The following is a 25,793-nucleotide window of genomic DNA, read 5'->3' as shown; positions in this document are numbered from 1 at the left end:
AATCTCTTACAGGAAGTTTAAAGCACTGATTCTTTTTATATTTACACCTCCATGCTATTTGTATCCTAGCCAAGGGGCTGGTAAGCATTCATAACTCGTATTAAATTTTGTTCACACTCGTTTTTAATTCATGAATTGGAGGCGAGTATAGACAATAGACAATAGGTGCAGGAGTAGGCCATTCAGCCCTTCGAGTCATATCAACCATTCAATGTGATCATGGCTGATCGTCCCCTATCAGTACCCCATTCCTGCTTTCTCCCCATATCCCCTGAGTCCGCTATTTTTAAGAGCCCTATCTAGCTCCCTCTTGAAAGCATCCAGAGAACCTGTCTCCACCACCCTCTGAGGCAGAGAATTCCACAGACTCACCACTCTCTGTGAGAAAAAGTGTTTCCTCGTCTCCGTTCTAAATGGCTTGCTCCTTATTCTTAAACTGTACCCCTGGTTCTGGATTCCCCCAACATCAGGAACATGTTTCCTGCCTCTAGCGTGTCCAAGCCCTTAACAATCTTATATGTTTCAATGAGATTCCCTCTCATCCTTCTACAGTGCAGAGTGTACAAGCCCAGCTGCTCCATTCTCTCAGCATATGACAGTCCCGCCATCCTGGGAATTAACCTTGTAAACCTACCCTGCACTCCCTCAATAGCAAGAATGTCCTTCCTTAAATTAGGGGACCAAAACTGCACACAATACTCCAGGTGTGGTCTCACTAGGGCTCTGTACAACTGCAAAAGGACCTCTTTGCTCCTATATTCGATTCCTCTTGTTATAAAGGCCAACATGCCATTCATTTTCATCACTGCCTGCTGTACCTGCATGCTTACTTTCATAGACTGATGTACAAGGACCCCCAGATCCCGTTGTACTTCCCCTTTTCCCAACTTGACTCCATTTAGATAGTGATCAGCCTTCCTGTTTTTGCTACCAAAGTGGATAACCTCACATGTATCCGCATTAAACTTAATCTGCCATGCATCTGCCCACTCCCCCAACCTGTCCAAGTCACCCTGCATTCTCATAGCATCCTCCTCACAGTTCACACTGCCACCCAGCTTTGTGTCATCTGCAAATTTGCTAATGTTACTTTGAATCCTTTCATCCAAATCATTGATGTATATTGTAAATAGCTGCGGTCCCAGCACCGAGCCTTGCGGTACCCCACTAGTCACTGGCTGCCATTCTGAAAGGGACCCGTTAATCCCTACTTGTGGTACATATACCTAAAGCAGGCTTATCCTTAGTCTGATTCTGTCCAAGGTACTTAAACTGTTCCTTTATCTGCATACAAACTGTGTCAATTGCCCAGACAGTTGATCCCAATATCTTATCAAATGCATGAATTTCACAAACACACACATGTCTGAGCTAACTGAGCATGTTGTCCTTGGCAATTAACAATTGGTTATTTTTTCCTTAAACCTTATCAATTAAACTGAATTGAACAAGTTACTTTTGCATAGAAAACATTAGCTGGTGTATCTTTTCTGAATTCCTTTTGGCTTATTCATTGCCATCTGAATGTCACCATCATTGCGTTTGCTGAGCCTTGGCCGATATTGCTCAGAAGGCAATTGAATCTTGCCTCCCACCTAACATTGGCAGGTTTGGTACACAGTTCCATAATTCCTTGATGTCCCCACCTATTGGGTGGAACAAAGAAGTAACAGACCATTGCTGGACATGCCATTGTACCCAGCAGAGGACTGCTGATGTGCAGAGATGAGGGAATGGATGAACTATGTATCAGGCTCTTGAGCTTTTCACCAGGGCTGGCTGATACAGATCCCACTTCATTTGAATGGGGTGCCGACAATGTGGAGCTTGGATAAGTGGTTTATTTTTGTTTAAAATACTTCAATGGCCTTTGATAACAGGGCAGGTCAAAAGGGTAACAGACAATTTCAGGCTTGGGTCCAGGCACGACTGCACAAATCTTTTGGGGTGGCTGCATAACTCTGACCTCTGGGTTGATTAATCTGCTGAAGCTGTAAGTGCACCCGGCTTTGAAAAATCCGTGCTGTTTATGATGAAAACCCACGTGCTGAAGGTGCTGGAAATGTGTACCAAAAGCATTTGGCACCAATGAAGACAGAAGATGATTAATATTCATTCTGATGAAGGGTTCTGACACAATCTTGATCAAGAAATGTATACAACATCATTCCTTTGTCTGCTATTGGTGGTGAATTAGTTTTGTTCTGAGATCTGGACAATTTATTCAAACTACATTTACTATTAATTTTCAGTGGAAATTTTTATGTTGTAAAACAGCCAAAATGTTGAGGTATATGAATATTATTTTGTTGGTGTTTGGGATTCTATTATTTCTGCAATATAACACCAACTGATGACGTACATTAGTTAATCAGCGCACACTTTACCCATGGTTGGGACATTTTAATTCGGACCACTTCATGGTAACTCAGAGAAATTTTAGTCAGTTTAAATATAATGCTACAAAATAATTAAACTCTCTTTTCTCAGTCGAGAGCATCAGTCAAGATGGGACCAATTTCTATAACTTTTATAAGGGGACAGCAAAACTTCTCGTATACATTTTACTGATCCTGTTTTTTATATTAGTAAAATGTTTTCCTTTCAAATGTTTTTCCCAGGATGGTTTTGATGCCATTAATCCTGAGTGGTCAAAATCAGTGGAAAAGAGGAGGAAAATGAAGGGTAAGAGATATTTTGAAATGATGGGTGATTTCCTTTCATATTTTTTGAGAATTTAGTTCTGTTTAACCATCGGATTTTGCAAGATTGAATGGATAATTCAATTTTTTTTAATCTTTTGTATTTCAATTCTATTTTATGAGCATGCAAACTTTTATTTGTTTGATTTCAATAAAACAACCTTTAGGATGCAGTTGGATTTAAATATACATTTTAAAAAGCAGATGGGTAACTTTAAAATAAAGATGCTAGCACATCTTGGCTAGTCCTACCTATATCTCTGGTCACAGGATACATTGTCTACCTGGTATTTTTAAGATTAAACTTATTTTTCTGCTAAAGCAACATTTGTGCAGGATAATGGACAGACAACATTTGGGTTGTGACCCTTTAGACTGATGCCGCATGGGCAAGAAAGCTGGTAAAGAGACAGACACAAGGAGAATTTTACTTCAAATTAGAGAATTCAATGTTCATGCTGTTGGGTAGTAGGCTGTAAAAGTGGTATTGAGACACTTCTTCCAATTTGTGTGTGGCCTCACTTCAGAAATGGACGAGGCAGAGGACAGAAAATGTTTATATGAATTGGAAGGGGAATTAAAAAGGCTAGCAACTGTGAATTCCAGCAGGTCTTTGTGAGGTGAGGACAAGCGTTGCCTGGTCTATGCTTGGTCTCACTGAGGAGGTAACATTGAGAGACCAAATGCAATAAATGAGGTTGGTTGAAGTGTAAATGAACTTTTGTCTCGCCTGGAAAGGCTGTTGTGGCCCCTGAATGGAGGTGACAGTGGTGGTGCAGTGACAGGTATTGCATCTCTTGTGGTTGCAATGGAAAGTACCTGAGGAAGGATGTGCGAACCAAGTGATCTCCGCAGAAAGTTAGAGCGATATAACTGGAGGTGGATCATGTTGAAGATGGTAGAAATGTTGGAGAATAATGTTTTGGATGTAGAAGATGATGTTGTGAAAGCTGAGGATCAGGGTAATTCTACAATAATAATAATGCGCTTTATTGTCATTATAAATGCATACACCAATATTTAAGCCGCACTGCCCAAGTGGAACTCCAACGTAACAGATAAATAATAACGACAATGGAAACAACAAATATGGAAAGAAAAATGTGGTCAGAATGTGCAATATTTCACAGTATAGTACTGTGGCAATACAAAATATTGGCTATGGGGGCTGTTTGTTCAGTGCAGAGTTCAGAGTGGTGATGGCCTTGGGGTAGAAACTGTCCTTTAATCTTGTGGTGTGTGATTTGATGGAACTGTAACGCTTTCCTGAGGTCAGAAGGGCAAACAAGTGATGGGCAGAATGAGATGAGTCCTTTAGTATGTGTGATGCCTTCCACAGGCCACGAGAGCTATAGATCTCTTCCAGGGCAGGCAGGTGTGTGTTGGTGATCTTCTGGGCTGTATTGATGACTTTCTGCAGAGCCTTCTTGTCAGCCACAGAACTGTTGCCATACCACACCAGGATAGCATGTGTCAGGACACTCTCTATGGAGCAACGGTAGAATGACATTAGCAGCTGTTGTGTTGACTTTCCTGAGTGATCAAATTGAGAAGCTGATGGCAAGTGCTCTGTCTCCAGCTGTGGGGCAGGGAAGGGGTGGGGGGTTGGGTGAAGCCTAGTGTAGAGTAGACAACCATCTTGCCAAACATTTGCTCTCTGTCCACCAAGGCATGCTGGAGATCCTAGTGGCTAGTCGCTTCACTTCCTCTTCCCATTCCTGTACTGACCTTTCTGTCCCCTCCCTCCTCCTCTGTCAGAATGAGGCCACAGTCAAACTGTCAGAACAGCCTCTCGTAATTTGCTTGGGTAGCCTAGAAATCAATGGCATTATTATTGCATTCTAATTTCAGGTATCCACCCTCTTCTCATCTGCCCCATTTCCCTCTCTGCCTCCTCCCACCCCAATCTTTCCATGTGCCCACCTTTCTCCCACTTCCCTGTCACTCAATTCCGTCCTCGGCTCCATCTGCTCATCTCCCACCCCTCCCTACTCCGTCCCCTGATTTCCTTTTTGTCTCCCTTCTCCCCCTCCCCTAATCCCCTGTTCTCTTCCACCCATTATCTTTCCCTCTGGTTTCACATTTCACTTCTCTTTCTTATCTGGTTCTTCATCTACATCCTTTTGTCTTCACTGTTACCATCTCCACTGTTACCATCTGCAAATCATCCCTCCTCAGCTAAATCCACCTATCACTTGCTCGTTCTTGCCCAACCCATTCCCCTAACTTTTTTTTCCTTTTTTTTTTAACAACTTTCGCCTCTCTATTCCAACAGGCTGAACAAGGGTCCCAACCTGAAACATCGTCTGTCCATTTCTCTCCACAGCTGCTGCCTGGTCTGCTGAGTTTCTCCAGCACTTTATGTTTTGCTTAAGATTCCAGCATCTGCAGACATTTGATTTCTTACATTATCTCATCTTTTAGATAGATCATCTTTTTATCCCCTCAACGATGTAAACTGGTGGGCGGATAATGGAGTCATTCTGTCTCGCTGTTCTGGTGCTCTAACTGTTTCCTCTGTGAAAACATTGAAAAACTTGCTTGGCCAGTCTTGTGAATGGTTTGAACCTTCACCTCAAGTCACTGCGGCACACGACGGGAGCTTCATGACTTTAGAGGTACTGATTATAACATTACATGGATTTGTATAAGATTTTATGAATGTCTCTATCTTTAAATTTGAAAGCTCTGTTCGAAAAGTGTATTCCCTCATTTGACTAACAATTTTATGTCTTTCATCGTAATTTAATAAATGTTTTATCACTGTGAATGTTCTCAGTGGACATGATTACGTTTCCTCTCCAACTTACTGAAAACACATTTGCGGGACAATTTCTATCATAATAAAGAAGCTGCCCTTGTTATCCCTCAACTCCAACCTCTTTCCTCCTCAAAGTCCTTGGTTGCATTGTCATCTTGTATATTACTGTCCAACCTCTCCAGATTTCTCCAGCAGGGTTTCTACTTCTGCAAGAAAACCAAGATTTTGACAACATCTTTAACATATCACACCCCTTCACTGTCACAGTCATACAATGAGTTGACACTTGTAGATGCACACAAAATGCTGTCGTCACTCAGCGGGTACTGGCAGCATCTCTGGAGAGAAGGAATGGGTGATGTTTCTGGTCACGACCCATCTTCAGACTGTGTTTGCCTTGTTCTATTCTTATCTATTTAGTCATAGTCAGCGAATCGCCTGGCTGTGGCTTTGCTTCCAGTTGTCAGCCTGTTATCTTTGATGATCCCAAAGGATCAATCATTAACTCCTTCCTTATCTCAACTACGTTATTTTCCAAAGTGAGAGCATTTGAAAACTTGTCTGTTTCCATGGATCCTCTAACTACATACTTGATGAATGGGAAAGAGAAATATACATTACAGATATTGCTAGATCTTTGGGAACAACTTGTTTTTTATTTTGCCACTGAGTGGAATATCTGGCCCATTATGTGAATTGAATGAGAAATATTATTTAATATTTACAAATGTTAACTGTGCATGGATCTTATTATATCCCTGCTTACTTGTCCCTTGGTGCATGTTAGGGTTTTAGTATTTAACAAGATGGTGTGGATATTTAAATGCTTAAGGCTTCCACGATCCATTGTAATGTGTATTGTATTATCCATTTCAATATCCTCCGAAATAGGCTAGCAGACCTCACCATTGTTTGTAGTGGAAAACATAGTTTAACTTTACTGCATGTTACAAGTTCCTTCCAAATTTGAATCCAGGTGTTAAATAGGTAATGCATGTTCAAGTAATTGGCTTCATTTAAATGTAACATTTCAATTGTTGCACTTTGCAGTGTGAAGTAAAGCTAGCTCTCAAGAGGCATCGTATGGAAAATAATTCATTAGACGATGATGGTGAGGAAGACTCTGACTCTGATGATGAATGTTCTGCCAAGGCTCGATACTTTGGCTATGTAAAGCAAGGCCTGTATTACTTGACAGAAATGGAGCGATTTGCGCCACCTCGAAAGCGACCAAGAACGATCACCAAAACCTACAGGCTAGTAAGTTTGAGGTCCACAACTCCAGAGGAGCTTTATCAAAGAAAGGTCAGTATAAAGATGAAAATGAAAATGACCAAGAAATATATTGAAGAGTTATTGTAAATCTAATTCAAAGTAATATTGGCAATTGTGCTAGATTAATTTTGGTTGGTTTTTATATTTATCTATGATCAACAATGCATAATGAATGTAGTAATTAAATATTACCGAATTACAATGCCGTAAGGAGCAGAGACCAAACATCTAAACTTAATGCTGGAGATATGCAAGAAGTCAGATAAAATCTGTGGAGATAGAAACCGTTATTTTTTTAGGTTAATGACTAATGTGCTCTCTCCAAAAATACTTTTGCTTGTCTTTGGAGGTCTTGGTTTTGTGACCATCATGACTGCAAACTGCCCATCGAACCGTTTTGTTGGGCAATGTTATTAAATCACTTTATTTATTATTACACCCCATTTTGCAAACATCTAAGTTTTTAATTTTAATTTTAACCTTGGATACATTTCTTTGATCGCACTTTAAATGTAATCTACTTAAATATGTATTAGATTTTTCCACCAAAGGTTTTTGCCTTTGGATTTCTAATCTCCCCGTGCTTGTTTGGCATAAAAAATTGTGTTACAACAGACTTTCCTTGTGTGTTTTGATTTGGCAATTACCACTCATATTTGGAATGACAACACCAAGTCTGAAGAAGGGTTTTGGCCTGAAACGTTGCCTATTTCCTTCATCCATAGATGCTGCTGCACCCGCTGAGTTTCTCCAGCATTTTTGTGAACCTACTAAGTATGCATCTGCCTTCAGTAATTTATAGCATCCTCCCACTGGAGAGCATACACAAAATGTACAACTTAGTATAATTTCTCGGCTGCGACCAGAGCTGTGTAGGCAACTCCTCAGGAAATTAACAGCTAGATAATTAATACTGTTGTTGAATGTAAACAGATCAATTATACTAAATCCCCAAACTTAATTATTGCTGCTTAGAAGGAAAAAAATGACAGACATGTTATCTGTACTATAACACTCTCAATTTAACCTGATAAAATCCCATAATTATTATCGTCTATTTCTTTCATGATTAATCACAAGTGTTGATAAATATTAAGATTCCAAATAAATAAACGTTCAGCATCTCCAAATATGTCGCTGATAACTTGAATCTGCTTAGGAAAATGTTTCATGAATATGTCACAAGAGGTGTCAGCACTTGAGTGAAGGAAGGCTTGAGCAGTCGTCTCCACCACTTCTGCGAGAATCCAGTTACTCGCCAACTATAGAAAGCCCTATTGAACTCTTGTAAATGTCATGTCCACTTAAGGTGTTAAATCTGTTTCCGTGACCTTGATACCAATTCAGACCTCGCATTTCAGAGTTATGCATATCAAATTATTTTGTTTTGAGAACCTTTTGACTATAATGAAAAAAGAAGGACAATAATCCACCAGTGGCAGAAGTGTTGTGGATTCATATTTTTGAGTAAAGATCTTTTTGTCAGAATTGAAGGAAGGCAAGGCAAACCAGTTAAAGTGAGCAGGTGTCCTTCACGGAAGGAGAATTAATATACCAGGCAGAAACAACAAAATGCAGATGCTGCATTACCAAGCAAAGACACAAAATGCCGGAGTAATTCAGTGGGTTTGGCAGCATCCCCAACATGGATTGGTGACGTTTCAGTTACGGACCCTTCTTCAGAATCGGTCTGAAAAAGGGTCCTGACCCAAAACATCACCTGTCCATGTTCTCAAGATGTGCTGGCTGAACCGCTGATTTACTCCATAACTTTGCATCTTTCCTGATGTACCTAGAATTCTTTTATAAGAATCTGGTAGTTATATGATGAGCATTGCTGCTAATATGTTTTTATTCCCTTTTTCTATATCAATTTAGTGATTTAAAGTATTTAATCTATTTTTGATGTTAATTACTTTGTTTAAAACAAACATAACAAAAAGTGATTGTATTGGGCGGAAATATTTTCGTTTTAGATTTAAGAGATCATACATCAGAATATACATAATGTGTATTTGCCTTACTTTTAAATAATATTTCTTCAGATTGATAGTGAAGAATATGGTGAAGCATTAGCTCTTGCACAAACCTATGACCTTGACAGTGACCTAGTATATCAAAGACAATGGAGAAAATCGCCTGTTAATATTGCATCTATTCAGGACTACCTGGTATGTTTTATACATGTTTAAATGTTTCACAGCAGATTACCTAATTTTGCATGAATTTTTCTTACAATTTTTTTGCATAAGAAGTGTTGTTTTGCTCAGATATTTGCTCTATTTTGTATGATTACGATAATATCTTTTCAGCTCGAATAAGTCAAACTTCCTTTGTGCATCTTGAACCCACTTAGAAAGTTTGCTTTAATGAACTTTCCAGATAACTTGTCCCATCTACCATGATCCTTTTGCATTTCAGAGATGAGTCTGAATTCCTCACTTGGAGCTTTTTTACCTAACAAAGAGCAATACAATTTTAGGAGTTATTGCTTTATGGTTATGAGGTTCATCTGTCATAATGAGCCCCGCAAGTGTTGCCTGAACTCCCACTGGTTTTTGAATTGTTTTTTCAATGTTTCTCATCGTGCATTGTCAAATTATATGGTTTAATTGTTATTCATTTAAGGTTTCTGACTTCTCATTCTACCTTTAGAGTAAAATTAAAAAACGTTCCTGGGTTCTGCATGAATGTGTGGAAAGAGTTCCCGAAAATGTTGATGCGGCCAGAGAGTTGCTTCAGTATGGACTAAGAGGCACTGACCTTGAGGCACTTATTGCCATTGGGAAAAGAGAAGATGGAGGCAGGTTTGTCACTTCATTATTAGGCTGTATACCATTCTCCTCCTTTCCCACTTGTGTCATGTAACATTTAGTTATATTTCCCAGTATAATAATAATAATATATTTTATTGTCATTGCACATAGGTGCAACAAGATTTGGTATGCAGCTTCCATCCGATGTCATAACTTAAACAACTAATAAAATTTAGTTAAAATTTAGATACCCCGAGAAACGTGTTTATAGTTAAAAAAAAGAACAGTAAAACAGTCTAAAGTGCAAATATGTCTGTGCCGGGTCGATTTGCGATGTGACCATCCGAGGGAGACAGTTCATGGGCGTGGTGGTTGGGGGTGTGGAGGGGGTACTCAGCAAAGCAGTTCAGAGCAGCGATAGCTCTGGGGATGAAACTGTTCCTGAGTCTTGAGGTGCGGGCGTGGAAGGCCTTGTAACGTCTGCCGGAAGGTAGCAGTTAGAACAGACTATAACAAGGGTGTGAGGAGTCTTTGTGGGTGCTGACGACCTTCCTGAGGCACCGTGTGTAGTAGATGCCCTCCAAGGCTGGTAGCTGTGTCCCAATAATCTTCTGCGCTCTGTGGACGACGCGCTGAAGAGCTCTCCTCTCCTGTATGACATTTATTTTAAAATTTCCAAAGTTATTAAAATCTATAGTTGAAATTTTCCTATTTGTTTTGCTTTTGGTTAAAAGCTGCATGAAATTATTTTGTGTATATAAAGAACTTTGTAGCAAGCATATCTTGTTTAATTTTTCATGTCAATATTTTCAAGCCAAGTCGAGTCACTTTTATTTATATAGCACATTTAAAAAAAAACCTCGTTGGCCAATGTGCTTTACATTGATGGAGGTACTAACGTTATACATCAGTGGTTCATAGATTAAATACAAACATTACTACATACATATAGCCCTCGCTCAGAGGACGTCAAGAAAGGCTTGGGAATAGAGATGAGTTTTAAGTCTCGACTTAAAGGAGTCGATGGAGGGGGCAGTTCTGATGGGAAGAGGGATGCTGTTCCACAGTCACCGCAAAGGCGCGGTCGCCCCTAGCTTATGCCTAGACCACGGGATGTTCAGTAACCCCAAGTCGGTTGATGTGAGGGACCTGGAGGTGGTGTGGTGGGTAAGCAGACTTTTGATGTAGGTGGGGGCAAGCCCATTGAGAGCTTTGTAGACATAAAGGAGGATCTTGAAATTTATACGGAACCGCACAGGGAGCCAGTGGAGAGAGGCCAGGATCGGGGTGTTGTGGTCTCGTTTTCGGGTGCCCATCAGGAGTCTCGCTGCGGCGTTTTGGACCAGTTGCAGGCGGGACAGGGAAGATTGGCAGATGCCAGTATAGAGGGAGTTGCAGTAATCTAGGCGGGAGGAGATAAATGTGTGGATGATCTTTTCAAGGTCATCAAACTGGAGGAATTGTTTTATTTCTCATTCCTGTTCATTTTAATTTAGTTTTTCTTTCATAGTTCATTTGTTATACATTAAAAAATATTACTGCAGTTTGCAAGGTGGTAAATGATCTTAATGTATTCTATACTCTTGTTTTAGTCTAATTTATTTCAAATAAGATTTGCTTTACTTTTACGTTTACCAGTAAGTAGGTTGCAGTTTATAACACAGCATATTCAGAACTTTAGATTCAAGGCACAATGGTACCACTTTAATTATTTGAATCTCATTAGTAGAAAAAGTCAGATATCTTTATCACACCCATAAAATCCACTGTTTTATTGCAACCCCTGGAAAATATAGGCCATAGGAGCAATAATTTTACACAATGTTAAAAAATCAGGCAGTAAAATGGCATATTAATCTGTTATCTGATAGAATTATTGCAGTTCATTACAAAGGTAATAGGTTTATAATTGTGTGTATAATGGAATTTGAAATACCACATGTTTCTTGGGAGAATTTTTCATTTTCACATTTAACAGATTCATTTTGCCTGGAGATGTGGACATTGATGAAATCCCCTACGAGGATTACATGTCATCAGTTGAAGAGATGCAGAAAAGGAAGGAGAAAGAGGCTAGAAAGAGGCAGGAGCTGCTACAGATGGTGGATTTTTCCATGTAAGTCCATGCGTTGCATTATTGTCCCAGCTTTCAGTTCCCAACAGCGAGTGGTAAAGTTTAAAATGGAGTAGAATTCTTTAAATAAAAAACATTTTATTATTATCTTTGCTACTCCTCTTCTCTCCTCCTATGTTATCTGCCATGGTAGAGCTTAGGGATTTAATTTATATCTATCTGCTGTGACTGATCTGACCTTGTACATTGCACAAAGTTTTCAATGCAATTCCAGTCTATTAACATTTTCTAGAATTTTGTCACTGCTGGTAACCTCAGCAATTATTATTTCCTTGGAACCCTACTTTGACTGGTTTATTGCTTTGTAGCATATTACCCTTGGCCAACAGGTTGCATTTTAGTGTTACATCAATTGTCTATACAAATTTAAATTCAAGCTACTTAACTTTGTGACTCGTGGTATATTTCTTGTATCCAAAAATATGTATAATTCCATATATGTGACAAAGCATTGTTTTGGAAGCATGAAAGTAGATATGACAACCTGTAAAAAGATGAGGCACAAACCGAATAAACTTTCTGTTCTCAGGCTGACGCTGGAACAGAAGGAGTTTTGTCGTTGTAGATTGAAGTTATTGGCCTACTTAAACCGCCTAGCAACATATGAGGTATGAAAATCACTTTTTTAAATATAAAGTATAAATGTTTATTCTATAAATAATTAAACATAAAAACCAGATGCTGGAAACATTCAACACGCTCGGCATCATTTATCAAAGAGTAACAGTTATGGGTTTAGATTGAAAACCTTTCACCCTTCAGATAATAGTGGGACCTTGTCTGATGAATTGATGGTCTTCAGATTTCCAGCGTCAAGATTCTTGAAAAACAAATTAATGTCTTTAATATGCCTGCCTTCCGAAGGGAGTTGTAGCTTTGCAGGTTGTTTGAGTTTATTGCTGTTCAATATTGAAGAGGTAACTTTGTAGAGGTACTTGGGAAATAATTGTAGTATAAAAATTCGAAAATAGTTAGAAGTTAATCTTTTAATCTTTAACACCTTTAATCTTAATTCTTTGTTACAACGATTTGTGCTCCTATTCACAGGAAATCCTTGGAGGACCTCATGTTGCAGAGCAAAGATATGATTCGGAATTCTTCAAAAAGTTTAGGAGTCAGAACATTGTATTATCAGCAAGAACATATGCCAGGGTAAGATATATTTTCTAAAAACACAAATATTATTCATGATAAGATTTGTCCTGTTTGGTAATTTAATTTGGTCGGCTTTTATCTTTCTAAAAACAAAATCAGCAGTCAAAGTAACCAAAGCAAATGGATGCTGGTTCTCCAGGACTATTTCAATACCAAACCTCTTATGGAACAGCAATGATGGAGTTTTGTTGTTGAACGATGGAAGCCCAGGCAATTAATCCAGTGAATGAGCACTTGAATGTCTCCATGACAGTTTGGGAGTTCAAATTGAGTTTGTAAACTGACATTGGTAAAAGTGGGCATATATCGCAAAATTGTCATTAAAACGACATGGCACAGTGGCGCAGCTGGTTTTAATTAACCCGTTCAAGTAATAAGAAAGAAATCTGATCAACTGCTGGGTTTTGATCCAAGTACTAAATTAGCTTATGGCAATAGCATATTTGAGCCTGTAAAAGACCCAATCTTTTCGGACCAATAACTTTTATTCTCATTACTTTTATTTCACTCAGTTGATGAATTGGTTTTCCTTTCTTTTTGCCATTTGGAGAAAAGCACCGAGGATGAAGGGTGCAGAATGTACTCTAAGAAAGTGATGGTTCAATATTCATCACCAGAGGTGACTTTGACCTCCAATAGGTACAGGTGCCTCGCTGAGCATCGAGCAGGCAATGAGTGAGCCGGCACAACGGAATTCTTCTCACCAATCCATTTTTGGTTGGAGTAGCCACTCTTTAATCCTCTTGATGATCAACACGTGGCTTTATTGTGTTATCGTGCGACCTGCATGCTTTTGGATAGATCAAGAACAGTATCACCGATTATAAACCTCTATATCCATGAGACCCAATAGCTGCTAAAAAAAATTGTATCCTTCCACAATCTTTGACGTCGTTGCTCTCTGCCCCCACATAAAAAGCAAAATCATCAAGCTTGGCTTGACGATATGATTGCATGGGTTTTGCATGTGAATGCATGGGTTTTCTCCAAGTGCTCCGGATTCTGCCTGCGTCCCAAAAATGTGATGGTTGGTAGGTTAATTAGCATCTGTAAATTGCTCCCAGTGTGTAAGTAGTGGATGCGTAAGTGTTAAAAGATGAGAACTCAATCTCGAGCTCCATCCATTGTCCCCTTTCAAGCAATTGCAGTTTTCCTCAATTTAAGCCTTAAATTTGAAGGAGGTAGATTAGACTGGATAAGGTTTAAAAAATAAATCACTATTGGAACTCTGGCCTGGTTTGAACACACACAGTGCTGTGGTGCTTTTCCAAATCTGCTCTTTTATATCCATTTTTATGTCCATGTTTCCTAGAAATCTGTGTTTGAATCACTCCAGTCAATGTTTTAGTCTCATCGTTTTAAGTTGATTAATGTGAACCAAAGGATAATAAATCTCAGAAAATTAATTTGTTTCTCTGGCAGTAATAAAGTTATGCACTGTACTTATTGTCATAGAATTATATTTTTGAATTTTGACTTTCAGAAGGCTGTACTTCTATTTGAGTTAAAATATAGATCAAATTAACAAAAACTTGAAAAAGATTAACTAGGTGAGCATTATCTGTGAAGAAAAAAGCAGTTTTTTTTCCCCACCAACCTAGTTGTCATCTTTGTTTGACAGAACGGTGTGAGCACGTTTTATAATGGCCGCAAACTTAATTTGGAAAAACATTTATGTAGAATAGTAGAGTAATGTCCTGTCAATAAACAATGATGGGCAAGAAATTGCTGGCAAAGTGAACTGATGTGTAGGACACCATCTTGGGATGTTCTAGTGTTGATTGCAAAAGTATTTGGCTTTCTCTTAATAGCCCTTTAATTGGAAAATGGTGAATTAATGAACCTCCTTAGTACCTTTTTTCAGATGTTTTATTGTATTAAAAATAATGGGAAATTGGTTTGTGCATTAGTATTTTTCGAGTAGGAATGAAGTCAATCAAAGTAGAATTATTTGGAGGGGGTGTTTCAATGGTGTTGTCCCCCCTGGTCTCGGTATGCTGAAAAAGTGGGTGTCCCCTACCTGGTCGGCGACCCCCAACCTCGCGGAGCTGGGGCTTCTCCGGCCGCGGGGGCGGCGGTCTGGTTGGAGCTCCGACCCCGGCAACTCTTACCCCTTTTTAAAATAGGAGAGCAATATCCAGGCTTTAGAGATTCTGTTCACTTACCATGGTACAGATCTGCTACCTCACCGGCTGGCCATTCTTTCAAACTTTCCTGAATCAACAACGCCTCATGAGTACTGCTTCCTTCTGCCAGAAGCTAGGTAGGATATCCAAAAGTACATGAAGCAGATTTATTCCTTTGTACTGAATATATCTTGTTAAACCTATCTCGTTTTTTGTGAGTTCTTTTGAAATTTAATTCAGCAGATTGATTGACCAAGAATTATAATTTGTTCCTTTTGTGCAAAAGATTCCAAACTAGCAGAAGTGATAAGTGTACTTTATTAGAACATGGGGTACATTGTGATTATTTTTATTATTTTATTATTAATGTAATCATACTCAAACAATATATCTAAATCACTGAAAATTGTGAAGTTTGGTTCAAATGTGGTAGTCATTTTTAACTTCACAATACATAATGAAAATTAAAACAGGAATATTGTGCAAAGCAAACGTTTATAAAAAAAAAAAAAAAAAAAAAAAATCAAACAACCAACCTGAAACAAATAAATTGCTTGTACCACCTGCCTTGGTGCCTTGAGGAATCAGTATATAGGGTGGTATTATGCAGTCTATATCATTTAGCTATCCTATTTAGCATTAGCATCACCTCTGTGAAGATTTATGAAATAGTTTGTGACAGACTGTTAAAATAGAAGACAATTCATCAAAAAGCAAAAGAAAAAGTTCAGAAGCTGAAAAACAAATTAACTCTGGAAATACTCTACAAGCTCGGAAGCATTGGTGGAGATAGAAATAATGATGTTTATCAGAACAAGTCTATGAAAGACTTGAGAAACCAAATAAATCGCATTGGGCAACTAAATATTTAGGAATATTAAAAAAAAATTACAATCTAATTTTATCTATAATTCTAATTATTTTATCAGTTAATTGAATCTTTTTCAATTTTCTGATATTAATTTGTTTTTTGAAACAATTGAGGAAAACATCTGAACAATAATTGAAAAAATTGTATTTAATTTCATGGTTAATATTTTCAAATATTCATGGGGTTTTTTTTTGTTTTTTTTCCACAATTCTACAGAGGAATAACAAAGAAAAGTTGATTTTTTTTAGGCTAAAGTGTTTTTTTTTTAATTGTACATCTTTAAGATGCTGTGGTAATGAAAATTGTTCTTCCTGAACTTTGCAAAAGAGAAAACAATTGGGTAAAATTGATTTGGTACCCAGCTGCCTTTTGAACGGGTATCAAAAAACCCACATAAGTAAATAATATACCAATGATATGAGTGTTTAATTCTCCAATTTTAGGTATGTAACCAATAAACACGCAGACACTCCCCTCACCCTCCCCACTTCCCTGTGACCCAACTGGATTGGCATCCATTTCTTGCACAATCCAGCCCCTCTTTCCCCTTCTCTCCCATCCCCTTCCACCAATATCCCTTCCCCTCTCCCTACTGCAATCAGTCTGAAGAAGGGGTCTGATCCTGAACATCACATATCCATGTTCTACAGAGATGATGCCTGACCTGCTGAGTTACTCCAGCACTTTAAAATAATTCTATTGGTTTGAAATTGAATGCTGTAAACCCTTCAAAAAGAAAAATATACTTTTTTAAAAGTTTTTTTCTAACCAAAGAAATGCCAAAGGCCACCCTTTGGTCAAGTAAGTCCTGTGATGCATCTTGCACTGTCACAAGAAGATAAGTTATACTAATTGAATTGATAGTCAATTATCACTGGGAGGTTCTTGTTAAATAATGTGAAAAAAAGCAGCTAATTGCTTGCGATGAAGCTTTGTCCTATCGGATGATTGCTATGCGGTTGCTAACACTGCTTTCAGGAGATTAATATAGCTTTGACAGATGCATAATTTTGACACATAATAAAGATATCAATTTGATATTAATCACTTTAATGGATACTAGACCAAGTGGGACCCGTTGTGTCCCGTCACCTCAATGCGCGGTTGCGAGGGGAGGGGGCGGCCTGCGGCGTCATACACACACTAACCAACCTCTCTCACACACACACACATTGATATATTAATATTATTCAGTCACTCCTTTTACCCCATGACCCACCCTATCCACTCGCGCATAGCCCCCAACACGCAGGCGCGGCTAGAGAGGGAGGGACACAGAGGCACAGAGAGGGACACAGAGGCACAGAGAGGGACACAGAGGCACAGAGAGGGACACAGAGGGCGGAAACAGGAGATCCGGCCTTCCCGGGGAGGAGGATGTTTCCTGTGACGGTTATAGAGGAGAGGGAGGGAAGAGAGGGGAGGAGTTGAGAAGAGGAGGTGGGGGGGGGGGGGGGGGGGGGGAGCTAGGAAAGAGACAGATGCGGCTTGATTCTCTGGAAACCTGTGGCTGAGTGAGCGGGCGGACGGGGGATAGGAGGGGCGTGGCTTCACAAGCTGCGCCGGCAGTGAGGAGAAAACGTCTTCAACGTGTGAGCGCCGCTGAGCTCGCGATCTACAGAACAAAGATCCTGTAGCGGAGTGGAGCTTAAGATCTTTGCTGCAGAACTTTCTCGATCTTTCTGCGCCTTTTTGAAGAACGGAGGGGGGGTGGGTGGGCTAACGTACATCGTGGAAAACTGTGAATGCACATTTAATAACAGCTGCATTAATCCAGAGCGGGTGGGGGGGTCATGGCCACGAGGAAAGGAATTGTGAGGTCAGCAGCTGGGCAGCCTTTATATTTTAAAAAAAATGTCAGTTTGGTGATAAATTTTAGTAAATATCTTGGGTAATAATTGACCAAATTTATTGGGGATAGGATTTGTAAAATCACAAGGAAAATCTCGACTGAAATATGTAAACATTTCCCCGTTTCGGCATCTGGTTTTCGAGGAGATGCGTTTCAAATGCAAAATGACACCCAACACCCACACACACACATGCACGCACGCACACACACACACGGAGGCACACACAGAGGGACACGGAGGCACAGAGAGGGACACGGAGGCACACAGAGAGGGACACACAGAGGGACGCACAGAGAGCGACACGGGCAGGGGAGCTTCTTGCATTTTGGAGCTGGGGTTTCCGATTTGCGGCGTGTTTTGAGCGGGCGACCCTGCTGCTGCGAGCGGGTGGACGATCAAAAGCAGCAGAGAGGTTGCCGATCATGGCTTCCGCAATGGGAAGACTTTACTCACTGCACCGGGAGAGAGAGAGAAAGGAAGAGAGAGAACAGGGCCCGCCTGCTGCTGCGTGCGGGTGGACGGTCAAAAGCAGCAGAGGGTCGGCCGATCGAGGGGGGGGGGGGGGGGGGGAGAAGGGAAGGAAGAGAGGGTGAGCCTCAGCTCCATGGCCTCACATCCTCGGCGCTTCAGACCCCGAGTACGGGGAAGGGGGGTGTGAAGGGGGGGGAAAAGGAAGGAGAGAATGGGGGAGAGAGGTGAATTGGGGGGGGGGGGGGGGGGGGGGGGGGGGGGGGGGGGGGGGTTGTAGCCAGCCAGCGGAGGTGTGGCGCGAGCATACTTGGAGGCATAAGTGAAGTTGTCGGCACAATTCATTGCCTCAGGTCACGCAAGATTGAGAAAAAACAGATGCACACACTTCTGGGGGATCATTCCGATGAACGATGCGAGCATAATGAGTGTAGTCACGTTCGAAAAATCGCCATCGTTCAGCAATGTCTGAATCAAAGATAAAGGGCTTGGGCGAGACACGAATTAGCCATAACAGATAGTAAAGGCACTGACTAATCAAAAGAAAAATAAAACCCGATAATCTTGGAGTGAGTGAGTAAGACTTACTGTCTGACACGATGATTGGCAACGTAGTAGTATTCTCGGCCCTGGATGCCAAAAGCTCCTTTTGGAAGATTTCACTAGACCCAGACTCGTCCAACCTCACTACGTTTGGCACACCCTTTGGCCACTTCAAATTTCTAAGAATGCCTTTCGGCATCATCTTTGCCAGTGAAGTCTTCCAGTGCACTATGGAACAATTGTTTGTGGAGTACCCGTGCGCCATCATTGTTGATGATATTCCCGTCTACGATCGCGACTTGGCTGAACATGATGCCAATATGAAGAGAGTACTTGACCGTGCCAAAGACATTCAGCTTAAACTCAATCCACTAAAGTGCAGCTTTAGAGTTCCTGAGGTCACTTAAGTCGGACATGTTTTTACCAGCGACGGTCTCAGACCAGATCCGCTGAAAACTGCAGCTATCAACGAACTGCCGGTTCCTACTGATGTCGTGAGTTTACAACGATTCCTCGGTATGGTTATCTACATGGGAAAATTTATTCCCAACCTTCACGACATATCAGCCCCCTGCGAGAACTGACACACAAGGATGCCGCATTGGCCTGGTACACGCAGGAGCAAAGGGCTTCCACCACTCAAACTGCAGCTGCAAGTGCACCTACACTCTCCTAATTCGACCTGGAGTTACCAGTAACGCTCACCTGCGATGCATCCCAGTACGGGCTAGGCGCAGCGTGCCTGCAGGTCATTGCTGACGGCGATTTCAAGCCCGTGTCATATGCATCCCATACACTAACTGACACTGAACAGTGCTACGCCCAGAACGAAAAGGAACTGCTCGCAGTGGTTTTCGCCTGCATTAAATTCAAGGACTTCATCTTTGGTAAAACCGTGACCATCGAGACTGACCACCAGCAGCTGGTCACCATTTCGAACAAACCGATCCACGCTGCCCCAGCACGACTACAGAGAATGATGATGCAACTGCAGCGATTTGATTTCAACATCGTCTATAAGAAAGGTAAATACACGTACACAGTATACACGCTATCCAGAGCCCCGCGCAGAACCAACGACCAACAACTCTCCGAACAGGACAAATCCTCGGCCATGAAGGTCTCGTTTGTGCCAACTGATCGTTTAAGCAGCCTAGCTGAACACACGACTGCTGAGGAGACTTTACAATTGCAGTCTACAGTCATCCTGCACGGTTGGTCCGACAAACAGTCCAACACCCTGCTCGAAATACGTCCCTACTTCCTGGTTCGTGATGAACTAGTGCTACAAGATGGAATCATAGTAAACGGCCACAAGGCAATGGCCACCCCAGTGTGGAGGCAACCCTCCAAAGGGCGCAAAGCATGTTTTACTAGCCTGGTACGACCAAATACATACGCGAAAGAACCGAAATGTGCGCTGTGTGCAAAAGCCTGATGCCACCTCAGCAGAAGCAGTCTTTACTGCCGCAACCAGTCCCTCCTCTCCCGTGGTCTTCGTTAGCCACCGACATCTACGAATGGCACGGGAAACACTATCTGGTTCTTGTTGACTCTTGCTCGGGCTGGTTCGAAATAGACCTACCATTTCTTCAGAGACAGTGATTGAGAAGCTGCAACAGCACCTCTCCGTGCATGGCTCTCCTGCCTTTCAGACTGACAATGGTAGACAGTTCACCAGCCAAGCTTTTAAAAACTTTGTTAAACGATGGGACTTTCAACACGTTACCAGCAATCCTGAGTTCCTGCAGTCCAACGGACTCGCCGAACGCACCGTTCAGAGTGCATAACAACTCATGGAACGATCATACCTTGCCAAATCTGACGTATACCTGGACCTACTCAATCTACAGAACATTGCACGGGATCCCATACTAGGTTCTCCAGCCCAACGACTGATCTTGCCAAACCTGTGCTCCCCTGCCTCTCTCCCAGCAGCTGTTGCAGCCACAAGTTCGTTCCCTGCCTGCGGTTCAGAAACAACTGCAAATTAAACGTGACACGCAGAAGCGGTTCTTCGACAAGTCCAGCAAGCCACTTAAACCTCTTACACGTGGACAAGAGGTTCGTCTGCAAACCGACAAGGGCCATGCACGCCTGGGACATATCCATGGCCCTGCCAAAGAACCACGTTCATACCTGGTCAAAGTGGACGGAGTCATCTACAGACTCAACCGTCAACACATCCTTCTGGCGAAGGAACCGTGTCCTGCGACTCCCTATCCTGATGCCCCGCACCTTGTGTTCACTCCCACAGTCAGTCCAGCTTCCCCATCTCCAACCGTCATTCCTACCGCGGTCTCCCCGCGCTGTTTGGTGCCTGGCTCGCCCATTTCATCTCCCACTGTGCCTGTCGGGTCTCCGGTTGTTTCCCCACTCCCCTCCCCGGTCTTTTCTCCCTGCGAAAATAGGTGAGGCGGTCGGTACCGCACGAGGGCCGGACGGGTTTGTAGGCCACCCGTTAAATATGGCGATTTTTTTATACCTTTGCTAGTATGTTCTTAATATTCCGTTTATATTGTTTAGCCGCCGGTGTTTCTTTATTTCTACAAGAAGAGATGTAGATTGGCTATTGCATGCTAGCCAATCATATTGTTTGTTAGTAGTAGCTCCACTTAGTACATGCTCCCACCCCCCCCCCCCCCCCCCCCCCCCCCCCCCCCCATATACCAGCCAGTAGATATAGCAGCTCGGAGCTATAACATACTGCAGATCCTATGCTGTACGTGATTTAATAAACATGTGTTGTATCTTAACGTGTGTTTGGGTCACATCATTACTCAAGGGACCTGTCATGAATGCAGAGGGCACACCGAAAGCGGCTCCAGACATTCATACAATATAACCATATTAGCATATAACAATTACAGCACGGAAACAGGCCATCTCGACCCTACAAGTCCGTGCCGAACAATTATTTTCCCTTAGTCCCACCTGCCTGCCCTCATACCATAACCCTCCATTCCCTTCTCATCCATATGCCTATCCAATTTATTTTTAAATGATACCATCGAACCTGCCTCCACCACTTCCACTGGAAGCTCATTCCACACCGCTACCACTCTCTGAGTAAAGAAGTTCCCCCTCATGTTACCCCTAAACTTCTGTCCCTTAATTCTGAAGTCATGTCCTCTTGTTTGAAGCTTCCCTATTCTCAAAGGGAAAAGCTTGTCCACATCAACTCTGTCTATCCCTCTCATCAGTTTAAAGACCTCTATCAAGTCCCCCCTTAACCTTCTGCGCTCCAGAGAATATTATAGCTAACTTATTCAACCTTTCTCTGTAACCTTGAAACCCAGGCAACATTCTAGTAAATCTCCTCTGTACTCTCTCTATTTTGTTGACACCCTTCCTATAATTGGGCGAGCAAAATTGTACACCATACTCCGGATTTGGTCTCACCAATGCCTTGTACAATTTTAACATTACATCCCAGCTTCTATACTCAATGCTCTGATTTATAAAGGCTAGCATACCAAAAGCTTTGTTTACCACCCTATCTATATGAGATTCCACCTTCAAGGAACTATGCACAGTTATTCCCAGATCCCTCTGTTCAACTGTATTCTTCAATTCCCTACCATTCACCATGTACGTCCTATTTTGATTTGTCCTGCCATGGTGTAGCACCTCACATTTATCAGCATTAAACTCCATCTGCCATCTTTCAGCCCATTCTTCCAATGAAGAACTAACCTGGCAAACTGAAAAAGAATAAGTGTCTGTCAGCAGAAAATAGCGCATCCATTAGACTGCTATGCTTTCCCACAACTAGTGGGTCGAGTCATGTCGAGTTTGCCATATATGCAAGTACGAGGTACAGGTACAATGTAACATGCTTGCAGCAGCTTCACGAACATATAGACTTACAAATGCACAAAACAAATTATATTTAAATTATACATAAAGTACAGATGCACAACCTTTTATCCGAAAGCCTTGGGACCAGACACTTTTCGTAATTCGGAATTTGTCGGTCTTCGGAATGGAAATTTTTGAGCGTAGATTTTAATGGCTGTCTCAGTGGTAGAGTGCTCGGCTCATATCCGCAAGGTCGCGAGTTTGCGCCGTGATCCCGGCAGTTCCTCGGTCGCGAGTTTGAGTCTTCAATGTCGTTTTTTTCTTGCAGAATAAATGTCTGTATGAAATGCAGTGTGTTGAATGAATTCCTGAATTTGTAAATGTGACCGCAGCATTGAATCACCTCTCTCACGCATGTCACCCTAGCGGGGCTACATGCCCTTAGGCAGCCTAGCTCGGGGATACTTGAATCCCCGAGCTAGGTCGCGAGTTTGCGCCTCGATCCTGGCAGTTACTGGGTCGCGAGTTTGAGTCTTCAATGTAGTTTTTCCTTGCAGAATAAATGTTTGTATGAAATGCAGTGTAGGAGAGGTGTACTGACTGTGTGGGCAGAACTTTGGAAGTGATTGCCCACCAGTCTAAAAAGCCGCTGTGTCTCCCTGTTCCTGGGATAGCAGGGGGCGATCAAACAGCACAATACCCCCCTCTCCCTCCAACTCCAGAGGAATCCTCTCCCCGATGGGCCGCTACAGCGACAAGTGACAGTTTGCCCACAGCCCGAGCTGCGCCACTCCAAGAACAAGACGTACCTTGCACACGTTCCCCTGGAGTTGGAGCGGGGCTGGGCTGGAGTTGCTGCTGGCTGTGGGTCTCTGGGATCTCCGTGCTTGCAGTGGGCCTGGGGGTCGGTGTCCCGTTGGTCCTGACGTCTCCGGCCACCCCCCTGGACTGGAGCTGAGACTGGGAACTGTACCGCCTTTGCCCCCTCCCTCTGCAACTGCAAACAACCCTACTCTCCTGCAAGGGCGGTACAGTTCCCGGAGGATAGCAGGTGGCCGGAGACGTCAGGACCAACAGGAACCCGCTCCCCGATGGGCCCCTACGACGCCCCGAGCTGCGCCCCGTCATCCGCAACCCAGGTTCCTCTGTAGTTGGAGCGGGGCTGGGCTGGGCTGCTGTTGGCTGTGGGTCTCTGGGTTCTCCGTGCTTGCGGTGGGCCTGGTGGTCGACGTCCAATTGGTCCTGACGTCTCCGGTGACTGCACTGACCTGCTGCCATCGCCGACGTCAAGACAGTGCAAAGCCCCCGCGCCGGTGCAATGAGCGGGGAGCTGGAGAGGGGAGGGAAGGGGTCACACACATGGCTGGGAAGCAGAGGGGTGTAGGTGGGGTGAAACTGAAGGGAGCGACAATCTGCTGCTGCCTGCACGCTGAGTTAAGAAGTTCCCACACAAGACTCAAGATACACTGTGTATCGTGAGTCTACCGTGGGAACTTTTTAACTCAGCGGGCAGGTAGCAGCATATTGTCAATTATTAACCCTCCCGCGCAATATACCCTCAACCTTCTCTTTTATGAATGGGGATTTAGTTCCCCTTTCTTCGAGGGCCGACCGGAGGTTCCGCTGTCACCTCTGCGGGCCGCCCTCGGTGAACGTCCTGTCTCCCTGTCCCTGGGATAGTAGGGGGTGATCAAACAGCACAATACCCCTCTCCCCCTCCAACTCCAGAGGAATCCGCTCCCCGATGGGCCGCTACGGCGACAAGTGGCAGTTCGCCCACAGCCCGAGCTGCGCGACCTCAAGAACAAGACGTCCCTTGCACACCATCAGCTTCTGGGAGGGAAGGGGTCACACACATGGCCGAGAAGCAGAGGGGTGTAGGTGGGGTGAAACTGAAGGGAGCGACAATCTGCTGCTGCCTGCAAGCTGAGTTAAAAAGTTCCCACGCAAGACTCACGATACACTGTGTATCGTGAGTCTACCGTGGGAACTTTTTAACTCAGCGGGCAGGTAGCAGCATATTGTCAATTTGCGTGTTCCTCTGGAGTTGGAACGGGGCTGGGCTGGAGTTGCTGATCTGGGATCTCCGTGCTTGCAGTGGGCCTGGGGGTCGGTGTCCCGATGAGGGGGCGCAGCTCGGGGAACGGCTTCTGGTGGTCCTGACGTCTCCGGCCAGTTTGCAGTTTTCCTCTGGAGTTGGAACGGGGCTGGGCTGCTGCTGGCTGTGGGTCTCTGGGATCTCCGTGCTTGCAGTGGGCCTGGGGGTCGGTGTCCCGTTGGTCCTGACGTCTCCGGTGATTGGCACTGTATGCTGGCATCGCCGACGTAAAGACAGTGCCGGTGCAATGAGCGGGGAGCTGGAGAGGGGAGGGAAGGGGTCACACACATGGCCGAGAAGCAGAGGGGTGTAGGTGGGGTGAAACTGAAGGGAGCGACAATCTGCTGCTGCCTGCAAGCTGAGTTAAAAAGTTCCCACGCAAGACTCACGATACACTGTGTATCGTGAGTCTACCGTGGGAACTTTTTAACTCAGCGGGCAGGTAGCAGCATATTGTCAATTACTAACCCTCCCGCGCAATATACCCTCATCTTCTCTTTTATGAATGGGGATTTAGTTCCCCTTTCTTCGAGGACCGACCGGAGGTTCCGCTGTCACCTCTGCGGGCCGCCCTCTGTGAACGTTTTCAAGGACCTTTCTACAAGGACCGAAAAAAATGTCGCTATTCGGAGGTTTTTGTTATTTATATCTTCGGATAAAAGGTTGTGCACCTGTATACATAAATTACACCTTTTTTGAAAGAAAGAAAATTGTGCAAAACAAACAGGACTTTAGTGCAAAAACACAATTAGATTTTTAAAAAAAGTCTATGGAAGTAGAGGTGGAGAGGCATGTTAAATTGTTGAGGTGCGATCAAGGTTTTGTAGGCTTTGTGGGATTTGTAGGGATGTTGCCGTTCCTGAACGGTGGTCGTGGGACTTCAAGCACCTGTACCTTTTACCTGATGGTATTAGGCTGTGGGCCGAGCATCAAAAATGTGTCTAGAAATAGGATTTTGTGACCCAAGTCACCAAACTACATGAAATTTTCCACAGATTTGGATGAAATATAATTGAGAAGGATGTCATAACTCGTCATTGCCGAAAGTTGCACATTAATTAATTAAACTAATTAGAAAATGAGATCGGGAAAATAAGCACCATCTAGTGGCCAATGCCCGTATTACACCATGGGTAGCCTATTCCCGTGTTGCGGTAATATGATGAATATAATTTTGAGTGTTTTTTTAATGACACTGTCGCAGAGGTCCTGCTCCTGAACCAGCCTAATTAATGGGTTAGGGCAGTTCT

At 42.8% G+C, this 25,793-nt stretch overlaps 1 protein-coding gene across 1 annotated transcript in view; it reads left to right on the top strand.

Annotated features, from left to right (window-relative positions):
- Positions 1-25,793, top strand: part of nbas (NBAS subunit of NRZ tethering complex) — a 253,972-nt gene that overhangs the window by 31,426 nt on the left and 196,753 nt on the right. The window contains exons 13-21 of the mRNA XM_055635330.1: positions 2,622-2,685; positions 5,127-5,320; positions 6,514-6,768; positions 8,784-8,909; positions 9,394-9,545; positions 11,473-11,610; positions 12,158-12,236; positions 12,676-12,780; positions 14,910-15,046. Coding sequence (XP_055491305.1) covers positions 2,622-2,685; positions 5,127-5,320; positions 6,514-6,768; positions 8,784-8,909; positions 9,394-9,545; positions 11,473-11,610; positions 12,158-12,236; positions 12,676-12,780; positions 14,910-15,046 — 1,250 coding nt within the window. The remainder of the gene's footprint in view (positions 1-2,621; positions 2,686-5,126; positions 5,321-6,513; positions 6,769-8,783; positions 8,910-9,393; positions 9,546-11,472; positions 11,611-12,157; positions 12,237-12,675; positions 12,781-14,909; positions 15,047-25,793) is intronic.

Source organism: Leucoraja erinacea, chromosome 5 (genome assembly GCF_028641065.1).
Source record: "Leucoraja erinacea ecotype New England chromosome 5, Leri_hhj_1, whole genome shotgun sequence".
In the NCBI taxonomy this organism is placed as follows: domain Eukaryota; kingdom Metazoa; phylum Chordata; class Chondrichthyes; order Rajiformes; family Rajidae; genus Leucoraja; species Leucoraja erinaceus.
The sequence above is the reverse complement of the archived record's forward strand: the minus strand, read 5'-3'. Positions and strand labels throughout refer to the sequence as shown.